This window comes from Macrotis lagotis, chromosome 2 (genome assembly GCF_037893015.1).
Source record: "Macrotis lagotis isolate mMagLag1 chromosome 2, bilby.v1.9.chrom.fasta, whole genome shotgun sequence".
Taxonomy (NCBI): Eukaryota; Metazoa; Chordata; class Mammalia; order Peramelemorphia; family Peramelidae; genus Macrotis; species Macrotis lagotis.
In genome coordinates this window covers 25,328,714-25,344,911 of record NC_133659.1, presented here as the reverse complement: position 1 = coordinate 25,344,911, position 16,198 = coordinate 25,328,714, and the positions used below count along the sequence as shown (strand labels likewise).

Here is a 16,198-nt window from a genome sequence, read left to right as displayed (position 1 = left end):
TGGGGCTGAGAAAACCACAATGTTGGAGGATGCTCTAGGCAATGATTGGTTAGGCTGCAAATGGACCAGCCCTCTCCAGTTGGGTTAATTATCCTTAGCACCCAGGGGCTGTCAAGAAGAGAGCCAGGGAGAGACGAGACACCAGGAAGATCAGGGGACTTTGTAAGGATACTTCTTGCAACTGGTCCAAGAGGACCTCAAAATCTGGGATGGAAGACATCTCAGAGGCTTCCCCATAACTCAATCCTCCCACCCTACAGCAACCTCAACAAATGGCCATTCACCCTCTGCTTGAGTCCACCAATGAAAGTCCTTTCCACTTTGGCAGACATATATATATATGTATATATATGTGTATATATATATACACATATATATACATATATATATATAAAACACATAGGTCTTCAATACATTGCTAGCATCTAAGAATAAACAATTGCTATGGAAATATAAGCAAACTAATACATCATTATTGGAGCTATAAAACATTCCAACCACTTTAGAAAGTAATTTCTATTTATATGAAGAATGTGACCCTTTGATCACGAGATTCCACCACTAGGCATGTCTCCCAAGGGGAATCAATGATTAAAAAGAAAGGTCCCATAAACACCAAAATATTTATAACAACACTTTTTGTAGAAGCAAAGAACTAGAAACCCAGTCGATTGCCCATGGATTGGAGAATGACTAAACAAATGAGGGACATGAATGTAATGGTGTCTCACCAGACTGCTAAGAAACAATGAATATGATAAATACAAAAGGAACATGGGGAAACTCATAGGTAGTGACGCAAATTGAGGTCCACAGAGCAAAGAAAACAAAAGAGCAGATGATGCCAACCGAATCAATGGGACTGAAAATAACAATGAAACCAAAGGCCCAGAAATTATAATGACCAACGCTGGCCCTAAGGAAGAGATAGACAAGGGGATGCCCCCTTTGCTTCTCTGCAGAATTGGAGGATGATGAGTTTGGAACATAGATAATGGGAAGAGATATGGGGAGAAATGTAGGTGATGTAAAAATAAAAGAGAGATAAAAATTCATTTGAAAATGAATTATAGTGGTGGCTAGGTAGTAGATAGAGCATTGGCCCTGGAGTCAGGAGTACCTGAGTTCAAATCCAACCTCAGACACTTAATAATTAACTAGCTGTGTGGCCTTGGGCAAGCTTGCAAAAACCTAAAAAAAAATGAATCATAAAAACCACCATCCTTCACCTCCTTGCCTCTCTCCTCCCTGGTCTCTGCCTACTGCTCTGCCCTCTTTCCCAATGGCCCCCCTGCCTCTTGCACATACATACATCATTCCAGCACCACAGAGCTGGTGATGAACAAGCAAGATGGCCTGGGTGATAAATCGGCCACTTGATTGGTTGAGAAGGGGAACTTCAGTGATTCAGGACACAGGGCCAGAAGCTGACCAGTCAGCCCTCCCCATCTAAGTGAAGACTCCCTCTGAGAAACAGCCCAGGGAGAGAACAGAGAACAAGGTGGGGGAAGATACAGGACCAGCCAGAAAGACCTCTCAAAAGGTTCTCTTCACCCAGGCCCCACTGGGGACCTGAAAGAAACCAGGCCAGGTCTCAGGGAAAATCAGGGCTTAGTCCAGAAACTGGGTTACTAAAAAATCAGACTGTGAGCAGCCCTCTTGCCTTCATCTGTCCCTCTGATAGTTGGGAGGACCCTCATTCAGGCCACAGGCACACGTGCCCACTAGTGAATGACCACCTCTCTCCAGGGCCTGTGCACTTTTATCCATTCCAGACCTCCCTCTTGCACTAGCAGCTCAATTTAATTCAGCTTATTAAGGGTCTAATGTGTACACAGAGCTCGGCTCTGGATAACAGACAGTCCTAGATTTTGAACTGCACAGGACGTGAACAGTCAACCAGACCAACCCCACTTCACATTTTCCCAGAGGGGGGAAAAATGAAGACCAAGAATGGTTAAATGACTGGTCTACAGTCACGCAGGCAGAGCAAAGATTTGCACCCAGAGAAAAGGGACCTCAGAGCTCATTTGTTCCAGCAGGTATGAATATAAGAATCCCTTCTTTAAGATAGTGGAATGAAAAAAAGCATTGGCATTGGAGTCAGGGGACCTGGGTTCAGATCCTGCCATGGATATTTACTACATAACATGACTTCGAGGAAATCATTTCATCCCCCTAAGACACAGTTTCCTCATCTGCAAAATGAAGAGGTAGGAATCCCTGGGCCCCAGAGTCCCAATCCAGAGCTGCTTACTTTCTGGGTCTGTGAGAGATCCAAGGAGTTGCTGGTCAATTGGGGGATAAAATAACTGGAATATACAGCAAAACTTTCTTAAGTTCCCCAGAAAGAGGTAAACAAAAGAAAAAAAGAACCCCAAAGGGAGGCACAGAGAGGAAAATCAAAGAAGCCTTCCTGTAACCAAAGAACTGGCTAAGAGTCAAATGCCAGATCTGTGTGACCTTGGACAAGTCATGTCCCTTTTGTAGATCTGTTCTGTCTTCTATAAAATGAGGAAGCTGGGTGAGATGGCCTCTAGGTCATTCAGCTGATAATCTCTACTTACTAAGCACCCCAAGATGGCCCAGCCTCCCCCCCCCACCCCATAGCCTGCAGACTTTGAATACGCAGAGCACTAGGCTGGGAGGGCCCTTTTCTCCCTCTCAGCTGGAGCTGAGTGATCCCTGGCCAGGCAGGTGGGCAGACTTCAAAATAAGAGAAGATCATGGAAAGTATTCTGGATCTGAAGGCGGCAGAGCTCAGCTCCAAACCTAATTATGGAACACTGTCTTTATGACCTTGGGGAAGCCACACTTGGTATCTCAAGGCTCAGAGGATTTGGAGGAAGAGGAAGGAGGAAGGAGGAAGGACAGTGCCTGAAGGAGCCTGGAGGAGAAAAAAGGTGCCAGAGAGGAGACCCTTCATTTCCCAAGAAACAAGGGGGGCAGCCCCAGGCTAAATCACTGCTGATTTCCCAGTTCCAAGAATTGAAACAAATCTCCACACTCTACAGTTTTAAAACTGCCAAAGCACTTTGCACCACCTACCTTTGCAGATTGCCAATGGGGGGAGACAACATTAACCCCATTTCACAGAGGGGGGAAAGGGAAGCTTAGAGAGCTAGGTTGGGAAAGGCAAGGTCAGAGTCCTGATGATGACAAGACTACCATTCTTTCCACAATGGCATGGTCCTTCCTCATGAGTGTGGCAGAGTCTCTGAGGCAGGGGTTGGGTCACGGGCCAGGTGCCCCTTTTCTTGATTAATAAAATATGGTTCATGGGATCATAAAGGAAAACTATTTAATGGAAATCAAGTGGTCAGATTTTTTTTTAATTCAGACTCAGTTCCAAAGCAGTCCTACCCAAAGTCTTTTCTGAAGTCTAAACTTTATCAGCCAAGGCTTAAGGAATTTTCCAGAACCACTCATCTTCTATTCTCACACTCAGAAAAGCTGGTTATTAGAACTAGAAAAGGCTATGTAGGCCATACCTAGACCAGCCCCCATATTACATGGAAGAAACTGAGGCCAAGAAGGAAAATGATGCTCCCAAGGTCACCCAGATCAGAGACAGGATTCCCATCTTTTTATTCCTAAGCTATGTTCTGGGGTTCACCTCCTTACAGTCACATCTGAAATCAAAACATGTTCCCCAAAGTCAGAGACTCATCATTCCCCGCTGGGGGCCCTGCTATATGCCCCAGGATGCAGTTCTAGAACTAGGTTCTAGTCTCACTGCTGGTTCTTAGAAGCTGAGTGACCTTGAGGGGTTCATTTTCCTCTGGGCCTCAATTTCCCTGTCTCCTCTATAAAAGGCGATGGGGGTGGATTTCATAACCTCTAAGGTCCTTTTCAGCTTTAAACCTTTTGGTCCTATAAGTTGCCTCCTGGGCAAAGCTCAAGAGCACACACATACACAGAGATATTTTTAAAAGGGAGGGATGGGAGCAGGTGGCCCAAGGCCAAGGCATCCTCCTGCTCTGAAGGTTCATTTCCTGCGGTATGTGTAGATGGGTTTTAATTATATATGAGGACCCAGCACAGCAGGCTGGCCATGTTCCGCAGTCTGGTCTGGCCTCTGCCCTAATGATGGTCTAGCCAGAGAGACCAGGGCCTCCCTCACACTCCCTCCCTCTCCTGTCCCATCCTCTTTCAATCTCTCTCCCCCGTTCTCTCCTCTTTATCTCTGTCTCTGTCTTTCTCCATGTGTATCTCTGCTATTAGAGCTTGGCAGGAGAGGAGCTAGAGATGGGTGGGAGGTGTGAAGGCTGAGGAAATAAAGGCAGACACTAATGAAAACAAAGTCAACCATCCTCCAATAAAACCAAGTGAATTATCTCCTGGACTCAGCAAGACATTCCAACTAACGCCCTGGAATGAGGGCCAAGGACGGCCAGAATGCACTAAGTCTGCCCAACCAAGACAGGGATATCTGAAAAGTAGGCTTTAGAGCAGAGAACAGAGACTGAGAGGGTCCATTAAGCATAGAATGTTAGAACATGGGACATCGGAAGTAGAAATACCCTTAGAACACAGACTGTCAGGGTCCTTTAAGCCTAGAATGTCAGTGTCAGAGGTGAAAGGAACCTTGGAGTAGAGAATGCTAGGGATGGAAAGGACACCTGCACCTGGTGACTTCCTGCCCCTCCTCCTCCTCCTCCTCTTCCTTCTCCCTCCTTCCTCCTCATCTGAAGCCAGTCTCCACAACCCTTCAGGAAGCTCTCAGCATCCTTACTGGAGCAGTCCTGTTCTTCCTGTGCCAGGCCTCACCTCCTCTATTCTCTGGGGGTTTATGAGCTGGGGAGAAAATTGGTTCCCAGTGGGTATCCCCATCTCTACTCCCACTGAGATAACTCAGAGGAATGTTCTCCCCCCATCGCCCCCTGCCCCTACTTGCTTCCCCACTTTCCTGCTTCCTTCAAGATCCAGCTAAAATCCCATCTTCTTCCAGAAGCCTTTGCCATGCCCTCCCAGGCAAGGCCTTCCTGTTGTGACTGGCTCCAAGTTATTTGGATGAGCCGGGCAGCTGTTGGACCAGGAGCTGCCAGGGACAGCAGGGACCGTCTGGTGCCTCTTCACAGGACCGGAGACCAATGCTAGTCGGCCTGCCTTGCCGAGGTCCAGGACAAAGCTGTCCGGCTGTCTTCCTCCACACCCCCAGTCAGGGCCAAGAGGCCCTCCATACAGAAGGTGCTTGGAGAACTGAAATCAGCTACTGGAGCCCCCTTCATTTTAGAAGAAGAAAACGAGGTTCAAAGACAAGTGATTTTGCTCAGTTTACCCAGAGAGCTCCCTTTTTTGTTCCCTGTTAAAGGCAATTAGGGTTAAGTGCCTTGCCCAGGCTCACACAATCAGTAAGTGTTTGAGACTGGATTTGAACTCAGATCTTACAGACTGGAAGCCCAGAGTTTTCTTCTCTGTATCACCAGCTGCCTAAAGACCAGGAAACAGCCTGAGCCTTGATGCTAATGGAAGGATAGGACACCCAGGAGGACCTTTGGACAAGCAGAGGCCCCTTAATGTGGCTCAGCCTCAGAGGGTATAGAAGGAACACACACACACACACACACACACACACACACACACACACACACACACATTCAGACTGTCATATACATACATACTCTCACACATCATACACACACGCATACTCTCTCATTCTGCCCCCCCACATGCACAACACACACATTCAGACTCTCATATACATACACTCACACATACACACATACAGACTCTCTCATTCTGCCCCCACACACATACAACACACACATTCAGACTCTCATATACATATATACATACATACATACTCTCACAATCATATACATATACATACTCTCTCATTCTGCCCCACACACACATACAACACACACATTCAGACTCTCATATACATATATACATACATACTCTCACACATCATACACACACACATACTCTCTTTCATTCTGCCCCCCCCACACACACACACACTCACACTCACACCACCACCTGCTGACTCGGGAGCCAGGAGGCAGCTTTGTGGAGCCCTACATCTGACCTGGCCCTGGCTCAGCTTCCTTTGCTCCAGCCTGTGGCTTCTAGGCCTCTTCCGGAGCTTTGAAATGCTTTCCAAGCAGGACAGGAGGGGCTGCCGTCCCTCCCCTCAACCCCATCCCAAAGCTGCCCCCACCCACCTCCTACACCATTCCTAGACTTAGGTTCTACTGAGGGCTGGCCAGGCAGTCAGTCTCAAGCTGGGTCATCTGGGAAGGGAGGAGGGGACAGGGAGGTTTAGCAGACACTGGGTCTGCTATACATCTTCCCAATCAATCTTTCCACTAATCACACAGCCCCCAAAGGAATCTGTGAGTGTCCACTCTTTTTTTTTTTTAAGGTTTTTGCAAGGCAAATGGGGTTAAGTAGCTTGCCAAGGCCACACAGCTAGGTAATTATTAAGTGTCTGAGACTGGATTTGAACTCAGGTACTCCTGACTCCAGGGCCTGTGCTCTATCCACTGAGCCACCTAGCAGCCCGAGTGTCCATTCTTGACTGGAAGCTGCCTGTGGACAGGGACCACAACTCCTATTCCTCCCAAGTCTGTGTCAGTTGTTAGACCTTTAGCAAATCCAACTGCCTCTGGGTTTCAATTTCGGCTGCCCTGCCTTCTTCCGAGTTGAGTTTCAAAGATCAGAGATCATCAAGTCCTAGGAAAGGACTTTGCAGGACAGAAAAACCAATCATGTTATCATTTCGACCATGTTCCTCTCAAATGCTCCATTGTTTCAGTGGTACACAGATAACCGAGGCCCTCCCAGATGATGCCAGATCGGCAGGTCCCACCTAACTGTCATTCAAAAAGCATTCTTGCTAAGTGTGGGCAGGCCATCACCAGAAGGTTGGTCAGCAGGGGACGTATTTTCCTAGCCACAGAAACATACAACAAGCCAGTCAGTGGGAGCAGAGAGAGGCTGGGTTTCACCTTGGCCTCCTACCATAACGTGATGCTGCTTCTCATTCTGATCCTTCTGCCTGGGCCCTGGGGTAATGGGGGAGTGGGCAGGGATGCAGTAAGGATAGACAGGCTAGGCAGGACCCAGCCAGGGAGGAGGGGAGTTAAAGATTCAGCTTGGGCAAGGCCTATGCGAGTCCAGTGGGGATCAGATCAGGGAGGATAGCCAGGCCATGATGGGGAGCCCCCCCACCCCCGACAGAGAAGTAGTCTGGTCTCCTGCTGCTAGCCCCAACCCACTGGCTTAGTGACTTCCCTGTGTGAACTGCTAGCTCTCAGTGATGATTGTCCTGGCCCGGCGGGTGGGTCCTTTCCTGAACTCAGATGGAGCCTTGTTCTCCCCCACCCAGGACTGGAGCTGAACAGAGGCCTTTTTCACTGTCCCCCTCCTTTCTAGCTCCCCTTGACAGCTCTCACCCCACACTGGGCCCTTCCAGGCCAGGAGCCCGCTGTGATGAGGGGCACACAATCCTACATGGGCCTCTCACCCCTGATTTCTTCCCAGGCCTCCCAGATCCTCCCCTCACAGCAAGCCCCCTGCATTTCCATGGTGAGATACTACTTGCAAAGCTCTGAGAGGTGGGCGGAGGAAGCCGGACTGGCCCTCTCTTACTCATATAACTTAGAATGCTTAGATCACCACTTCAGAGTGGCAAAAGTCCTTTGGAGTCCTATTCCTCCTCAGTACAGGTAAAGACCCTGAGGTTTGTAGAGGGAGAGTGACTCACCCAAAGTGATACAGTTAGAACATGGCTAGGTAGGGGAGTGAAGCTTCTGCTTCTTGGACCAGATACTAACCATCACATCACACGACCTCTTTCTCTCCACAGATAACCAAAGATCAAAACAGAACCAAAGAATGGCAGAGCTGAAATGGATCTTTGACAGCCTCTAGTCTAATCTCCTCCTTTTACAGAATGAGAAACTGAGGCCTAGTGTGAGGAAAGCAGAGACCCCACCATGTGTGTTTGATTAGAGAATCTTAGAATGGAGCTTTGGTCCCATATCCAAGAGCTCTGACAATCTGACTTGCCTCGTAGAGACCACGTTTCCATCCCACTGAGCCTCTTTGCTTCCCTTGATCCATCCCAACACATTCCATCTCCCATATCTGGAACAGATCTCTAGATGACTAAAGTTTGGCTCAAATTCTACCTTCTAAGTGAGGGATAATAATAAAAATAATAGCATTTGCATGAAGTTTTAAGGGCCACAGAGTGTTTTACAAAACTATCTCCTTCATCGTCACAACTCTGAAGGCAGGTGTTACTATTCCCCTCCATTTTACAACTGAGGAAACTGAAGCTCAGGGGCACTTAACTGTTCAGTGTCTGAAGCTGGGATTGAACTCGGAGCTTGCTGACCCTGGGCTCAGAGATCCAGGAGGGAAGAAAGGAAGGAGGGAAGGAGGGAGGGAGGGAGGGAAGGAGGGAGAGCGGAAAGGAATCCCTCTAGGCTTAGACTCAGTCTCTCAGCCTGGGCAGCTTGCAGAGGCTCTTAGGTTTGCCGATGTGAGCTCACCCAGAGAAGTGGATCGGAGAGGCCCTCACTGGGTGACCCCTGGGACGTCCTTGCTGAGTCTGAGCAGCTCTTTTCTCTGCCTTATTCTGGAACTTAGAGCAAGAAGAGAGCAGCAGGTTTATCTGTAGCATCTCTCCCAATAGATCTCCAGGAGTTCTGACCCAACCTAGGCCTCCTTCCCTGGCCAGGAACAAAGACCTTCGACCTTGGAGGTGGAGGGGCAAGCCCTGGGCTATCTTTCCTCATTCTCCATCCCTCCCTTGCTGCTCTTCACTGGCTACTGGCAGGTAAACTGACTAAAAAGGGCTCTCCCCTGCCTTCCTAAAAATCCACTTCCAGCCTCACTTCCTTTTGAAAAGCAGCACAGCTGTCACACCACCTTCTCAGGCCTATTCGGAACATTCCCCAACCTCCCAGCACTGAAGCCAGCCCTCCCCCTCCCAACCTGGTATTTAATTAGAACTATAATTATACAGGGAGAAGTCATCTCTCCCCAAAGAATCCAAGCTCCCTGCAGGCAGGGGCTGTTTGGTTCTGCCAACAAGAATTCCCAAGTCCGGGAGGCGCAGTGCTAGAGATGGGGAGGATACCAAAAGGGCAGGAAGGGGGCGCCTCCTCAGAGACCTCCCAGTCTAATGGGGGAGGGACCATGCAACCCCTCCCAGCAAGCAGGAGAAATTGGGAGTAATCTACTGAGGAGAGAGTCTAGAATGAGCAGATTAGGGGAGAGAAAGCCAGGGACCCCCCAGATGGGGAGGGAGAGTATTCTGAGAATGGGGGGGTGGCCTGGGAAGACCCACAGCCTCCTACATTCTAAGGGGTTTTTTTTGGGACCCTGTGTATTGCCCGGATTTGAAAGTATTGTCCTTAGGCTTCCCCAGAGGCCCAGGCGGTCCAAGAACCCAGCTCCCATAGAAGAGGGGAGCAGTCTGGGCCCAAATAGGACCGGAAGGGGCCCTTCCCAGGCTCCCGTGGAGGCCTCCCAGGGGCCCTGCTGTTCCACTCCACACCCCAGCGCAGAGGCAGCCGATCCAGAGGCCCCGAGGCCCGGCTGGATGCGCGGGGGAGGCCCGGCTGGATGCGCCCAGCACCCTGGGGAGCCCTCCCCAGCCAGCCAACTCGGAGCTGAGCCAATAGAAAGCTGCCACAGCCCAGGCCCTGGCCCAGGTGCTTCCAGGAACCTAGGCCTCGCCCCGGCCCCTCCCTCCTGCTCACCCCGGGGACCCCTCGCCCCTCCAAAGGTGACTAGGCAGAAACGCGCAGGGGGCGGGGCGGGTGGGCGGGGCCACGGAGGGGCGGGGCCCAGAGAGGCGGGACTGACAGGAGGGGGGGCCGGGCCCGGGTCCTAATACTACAGCGGCCAGGCCCCGAGCCGCCGATTGGCCGCTCCGGCCACGAGGCCTATCTGGTGTTGCGAGCCCAGCCAATCAGGGCCCGAAGGGGGGGCCCCATTCATTCACAAAAAAGCCAGAAGGGGCACGGCGCCCGGCGGGCCGGCCCCACGCTGCCCGGCCTGGGCCCCCCAGCACGTGGCGCGGCCAACTCTGCCGGGCAGGAAGGGCACTTGGGCGGGCGTCCCCGGCGCGGGCCCCCCCCCCCGGCGGCTGCGCCCCTGCCCGGCGGGTCCCCGTGTCGGGGGGCGCGGGGGCACTCACGGCAGTCCTCCTCGTCGCTGTTGTCCACGCAGTCATTGTCCTCGTCACACCTCCAGACCGAGGGGATGCAGCGCTTGTTCCCGCACTGGAACTGGTTCTCCTCGCACTCCTTGGAGGTCCCTGCGGGGGGCGGGGCAGGGGGTGAGAAGCAGCGCCTCGGAGCCCCCCCCAGCCCCCCAGCCTCCTGTCTGGCGGCCCCAGGCACCCCCAAAGCGCATGGCAAGCTCGCCTTACAGGCTCCTCCTGTGGAAGTTAGGCGAACTCCCAGAGTCCCTGACTCAGTTTCCCCCCTCCTCTGAGATGCCCTTCCCAATCTATGTCCCCAAACTGTCACCAAAAGGTGGTGAAAAGCAAGGCGTGGGGGGGGGGATAGGTGAGGGGCTCAGCAAGAGAGGGGCCTCTTCTCAGCAGCCCCCCAGGCGCCGCTGAGCCCACGGAGGGTCACAACACGGCGCCCTCCCCACAGCAGCCGGCCCAGGAGGGCAGCGTCCCTCCCCCCGCAACATCGGCAGCTCCCCCTTCCTCATCCCATCCTGGCCTGGGGGCTGGGGCCCAGGGCTGAGGTTCCCCGCAGTCTGGGGGTCCTGCCCCCCCCAACACACACGTGCACGGATGCCGAGAAGAGCAGGGAAAGAAAAAGCAGCAGGAACCCTGGGTAAGAGACCAGCCCGACGTCCCCAAGCACGATGTGGGGCCCCTCTTCCCCCCTAAAGTTTTCGGCTTCCCTCTTCCGGGGTACAGGCTGCCTGGCCCGAGATGGGGAGCGGGCGCTGGGGGGCCCAGCCAGCCTCGGGGCCTTCACTGCGGGCGCCAGGAAGGGAGGGGGCGGCAAGTGCCCCCTCCATCTCATGTATGGCGGGGGGGGGGGGGCGCTAGGGCACGTTGCTTAGTTAAGAGAACCATTCCCTCCGCAATGCACACGCCCCCCTCGCCTCTCCAGAGCCAGGGCTGTGGGGGGTGCAGGGACCCAGGGGTGGGCATCTCTGGCTGAAGGCGGGAGAAAGTGAAGTGATCGCCCCACGCCTAAAGCTCCCGTTGCGGGGGGCATCGCCCAAGTCGAGAATGAAGGGGGTGCCAAGAAGAGGGGGAGGAGGGTGTGCCAGGGGAGGGGAGGGCCAGCAATCTCTCCCCCCGAGCCCCCACTCCTGGGCACCTGCCCCCCGTCCCTAGAGGCAGTGTGTCCGGAAGGGGCAGACATTAGAGCGGGGACGTCTCCGGGCTTGACAGGAAGAGGGACAAAGTTTCTGGGTGCCCCCCAGCCCCCCCCCCAAGCCTAGTCCTGAAGGGGGGGCCCGCAATCGGGGGGGCACATGAGCCCCTCGGGCCAGGCCAGCGAGAAGGGGCTGGAGGCCGGGGAGCCTCCTCCCCGCGCATCCTCCTGGCCCCGTCCCCGGGAGCAGCACCCCCATCCCAAAGGAACAGCGTCGGGGGGAAAGCCCGCCCCCCCAGCCCCCCAAGACCAAAGGGACAAAGTTAAAGCCTCTCCCCGCCCTCCCCGCCAGCCCCCGTCCCCACGGAGCGGGGGGACGTTCGAGCCCCGGCCCCCATCGGACAATGGCCTGCGGCTGGGGTGGAGGCCCCCCGGCTTTGTGCGCGATGGCAGGCCCCCGCGGCACGCACCTGGGGCCAGCAGCGGCAGCAGCAGCAGCAGCGGCAGCAGCGCGGGCCGCCCCATGGCCGGGCCCCCCGCGGCGCCCCTCCGCCGGCCGGGTCCCCCGCGGCGCCCCTCCGCCGGCCGGGTCCCCCGCGGCGCCCCTCAGCCGGCCGGGCTCGGGCTGCTCGGGCTCGGGCTGCTCCGGCTCCGGCTCCGGCTCCGGCTCCGCCGCATTTCAAGCGGCCTCCGTGACGCTCCCCTCCCCGCGGGCGGGGCCCGGCCCCGGCCCCCCGCGCCGCCCCCGCCCCCGCCACGCGCGCGCGGCCCCGCCCCCGGGGAGGGGGCGCTCCGGGCACGGGGAGGGGCGGGGCCGGCCCGCCGGGCACGTTCCTCCCCTCCCCCTCCCGGGCCCCCGGCCATTGGCCAGCCCCCCCTCCTCGTGACGCGCACGTCTCCGGGCGCGGGCGCACAGCGCGGCTGCTGCCCCCCGCCCCGCCCCGCCCCGCCCCGCCACTTTCTGTGAAATGGGCACGGCCGGTGCCCCGGCCCCCGGGCGGGCTGCGCCTTCTCTCCTCGTCCGTCCCCTCACTCGGCCGCATCCTGGGCGGCCGCTGGCGCCAGATGCCCAGCTGCCAGCACCGTGCGCGGCGGGGATGCGCCCTCCAGCATCACTGCCCTCCTGCCCATCCATCCCCAAGCCCCGCCAGCCCAGCCTGCACGAGGTCTTCCCAAGCCTAGTCTTCCCCATGGCTGACCCCTGCTAAGCCTCACTCTCCTTAGAGCCCTGCCCAGGCCCTGGCCAACCACAGCAGCCCCCTTCCTGTCCTAGCTGGGCCCCTTTCCTTGGCCTGCCTGGGCCCAGGCTGCGCCTCTCTTCTGAGGGAGCTGGGTTCTCGGCCCACCTGGGCCTCTGGGGAAGCCTAAGGATAATGATTCCAAATACATGGTAGTAGTAGTGGTGGTGGTGGTGGTGGCGGTAATAAACTAACATCTATATAACGGTTACTTTTTGCTGATACCATGCTAAATATTTTATAGATATTATTTCATTGGCCCTGGAAAGTAGGTCCTGTGATCTCCTCCATTTTACAGATAAGGAAACTGAGGCACACAGGCGTTAATGACTTGCTAGTGAGGGTCAGAGGCCAGATGGATGGGACTCCAGGCCCCATTGAGCTGTCTGTGAGTGAGTAAGGATCAGAGGGGGTACAGAGTGGCATGATCACTGACTTGTCCTCTATGTTGGGGGGGGAGCTTCAACAGATGGCCTTTGAATAGGACAACCTGAGTTCTGATGCTTTCCACGGCTCCTCCCATGATTCTCCCTGTCCTTGCTAGAAATATGTCGGGGACACAGTGAAGTGTGACACAAAGAATTTTGATCTTGGAGCCAGACCTGATTTTTGAAGCTCACCCCAGGGACTGGGGAAAAGGAGGAGAGTTAGTTTCTTCATTTGCAGAATGGGGGGTACAGGGGTACAGGGAAGAGTTGTGGAAATAACTCCCAACTGGGACCTGGGGGAAATCCCATCTGTGACATACATTACCTGGGTGACCTTGGACAAGCCCCTGCCCCACTCTGGGCCTCTACTTCCTTCTCTGGAAAAGGAGGGGAGTGGCCTTGCCAGCCCTTAGATTCCTTCCCAGCACTGAGTCAGTAATTCACACACCTACCCATTATCATATGTCAGAAAGCTGGGCTTGGAGCTGGGGATCAGTGATCAAAGGAAAGGAAAAGTCTCTTCTCCCAAGTAGTTGGCATTCTCCTGCCAGGGGTCCGGGGTGGCTGGGCAAGCATAGCTCAGAGCTATTGAAAGGAATTCTGGTAGATTTTGAGGTAGCTGCAGTTCATCTCCAAAGGAAATTCCCTCTGCACTCCAGCAATCACCAGTCTGTCAAGGCTGTCCAAGGGCACTTGTTACCAGGTGAGTGACTCACCCAGGGACACAAAAACAGTATTGCGCAGGTTGGGATTCTGAGGTCAACTGCAGCTGTGTCTCAAGACGCCCAGTAGAATCACAACTGTCCAGGTCTATTGGGAAAGCAAGGATGGCCAAGAGGAGGAAACTGGGCCTTGGACTACGTCAGCACCCTTGGATAAAGCCCTAAGTCACCCTGGCGTAGTTAAGGTACCACAGCATGGGATGCAAAGAAGTCTAATGTGAGCGAAACTGGGAAGAAGTGAGGACTGGGGGATCCCTGGGGGGAAAGAAAGGAAAGAGAAGGAAGCTAGACACCGAGCTAAACCCTGAAGGAAGATGAGGATTCTGGGAAAAGGACCCCAAGTAGGTACCATCTACCCCAAGGACTACAGACAGGAGAGGTGGAGGAAAAGCAAAAGGACAAAGGAAGACCTTTCAGATTGGAAAGAGAGGGCCTGTGTGGGTGGAAGATAATCCACTGTCCCTGAATGTCTGTCGGGCTCTGACTAAACCCGGTTTCATCTCCCAGTAACCTTGGGCAAATTGTTCCCAGCCTAGGAGCTTCCATTCTTTTCTGTACAAAAAGACACTAATCTCTTCCTATTGACCTCATAGGATGGAGCTAGAGCGTCAAGGGAGATAAAGAGGAGAGAATCTAAAGATGGGCACCCCGCCCAGTGCCCCCCCCCATTCTGTCTCTGAAGGGAGGAGGGGAACATCTTCCTCGGGGTCATTGCTCTGCGGGCCCCCATGTCTGCAAAGCAGGCCTGCCTCACCCCCAACTCCCAGAATCCCTGTTTCTTTCAAGGCTCAGCTCAAGTGTTCCCTTCTCTATAACAATGCTTTGTTTGTCCTTCATTTTTGAAGAAGACCACGACATCAGGGAGGTGAGACCATAGCAAGCACATGAATTGGATTTGCGTGAGGAGGGCTGTGCTAAGTCACCAGCCTCACTTTCTCCTTCAAAGCCTTCTTTCTGGGTCCACTGGCCAGATTGGAATCAGGGCTAGAAATGACCCCAGATGTGAGGCAATGAGGATTAAGTGACTTGTTTGTCTGAGGCTGGATTTGAACTCCTGTCCTCTTGACTCCAAGGCCAGTGATCCATCCACCATGCCACCCAGCTGCCCTTTCCTGACCATCCTCTAGCCATCCCTACTCCTCATTCCCGCCCTGAGCAGAGTTCTTCCCCACACATGTATATGTTTTGTATAAATATGGTTAGATGTTGCCTCCCCTACCACCCCAGATTCCTGACATCAGCGTCTAATATATTCACAAATGAATTGGGGAGATTCGCCCTTTCTAGGGCCACTTCACAGGAATTTCCTATTAAAAATAACAAGTAACATCATGGGTATAGAGGGTGATCTAGACATGATTTGGCAATAGTCTACCTGTAAGGTAGGTACTATTCTTATTCCTAATTTATAGATCAGGAAACTGAGCCGCTGTGACTCACCCAGGGTCACACAGCTCCTGAACCAGTGAGGGTGCTGCCACCAATGAAGGATTTAAAGAGATGGCCGCTTTGGTCCTTGCTTTGCCTATGATTCTTTATGGGGCTATTTCTATTCCCTGTTTCCTCTTTTCTAAGATAAGCAAGTTGGGAGTCGATGGTCTCCAGGGTCCCTTCTAGCTCTGGCACTCCAGTGGCTATCTGGGATGTAGTAAGAGCTCTGTGGAAGGAATACCCAGTGTGGGCTGAGGAATCTGGGAAGGTGCCTCGCAGGAGTAATGTTTGAGCTGGTCTGTGAAAGGACGTGTAGGGAATGTGCTAGGCCAGGGAATGGGATGAGCCGCTACTTGGGGGGGAGGGGAGTTCAACTCTGTGTTTGGGTATATATTAGGTAATAAATAAATGCTTGCCTAATTGAATTAAATTGGGTTGGAATGAACTGAATCGGGGCAACCATCCAAGGTTCCATTTGGCTAGAACATTGGATTCCGTGTTAAGCTGAAAGCACAACCAACTTGGAGGGGGAGACCTGGGTTCAAATCCCAACTCTGCCCTTTTCTGCCTGTGTGAGCTTGGGTCTCTGTCCCCTCTTCTATAAACTAGCTTAGACAGGTGATCTTTCAGGTCCTATCTCTTTATCATATGAAGTCAGATTGCTGCAGACAATGGGGAGCCATGGAGAATTTTGAGCAGAAGAGTGACTCAGGTAGTTATTGCTAGGCAAAAGAATCTGGTTGCCTGGACAACCAGATGGATTGGAGAAGGATGTGGAGAAGTTGGGGTTCTCCTTGAGGAAGAATCAAATCACTACAATCCACAGGCACACATAGCCTCCCACCCTGCCCAGCAGGTCCTAATTGGCCCCCTCCCTGAGCACCACACACAGAGGCAGCAGCTCAAGGCTTTGCCAAAAGCAATTAATGGAATCACACCCCAACGGCTTAATTAGGCCCTCCCTCCACTAGCCTCCCAGCTACATTACATTTGGTGTGTGGGCCATGTGGGCCTTGGGATGGAGAGGTAATGGGGCATCCTGCCAGATCGCTCCAGCTTCAGCCCTG

General features: G+C 53.7%; 1 protein-coding gene across 7 annotated transcripts in view; it reads right to left on the bottom strand.

Moving 5' to 3' along the window:
• LRP8 (LDL receptor related protein 8) overlaps positions 1-11,885 on the bottom strand; it is a 114,225-nt gene extending 102,340 nt beyond the window's left edge. For all 7 annotated transcript variants that reach the window (XM_074221389.1, XM_074221390.1, XM_074221391.1 and 4 more), the window contains exons 1-2: positions 11,783-11,885; positions 10,163-10,282 (exon numbers count right to left, since the gene is read on the bottom strand). In XM_074221389.1, coding sequence (XP_074077490.1) covers positions 10,163-10,282; positions 11,783-11,837 — 175 coding nt within the window. In that variant the 5' untranslated portion in view covers positions 11,838-11,885. The remainder of the gene's footprint in view (positions 1-10,162; positions 10,283-11,782) is intronic.
• Between the last annotated feature and the right edge of the window lie 4,313 nt (positions 11,886-16,198).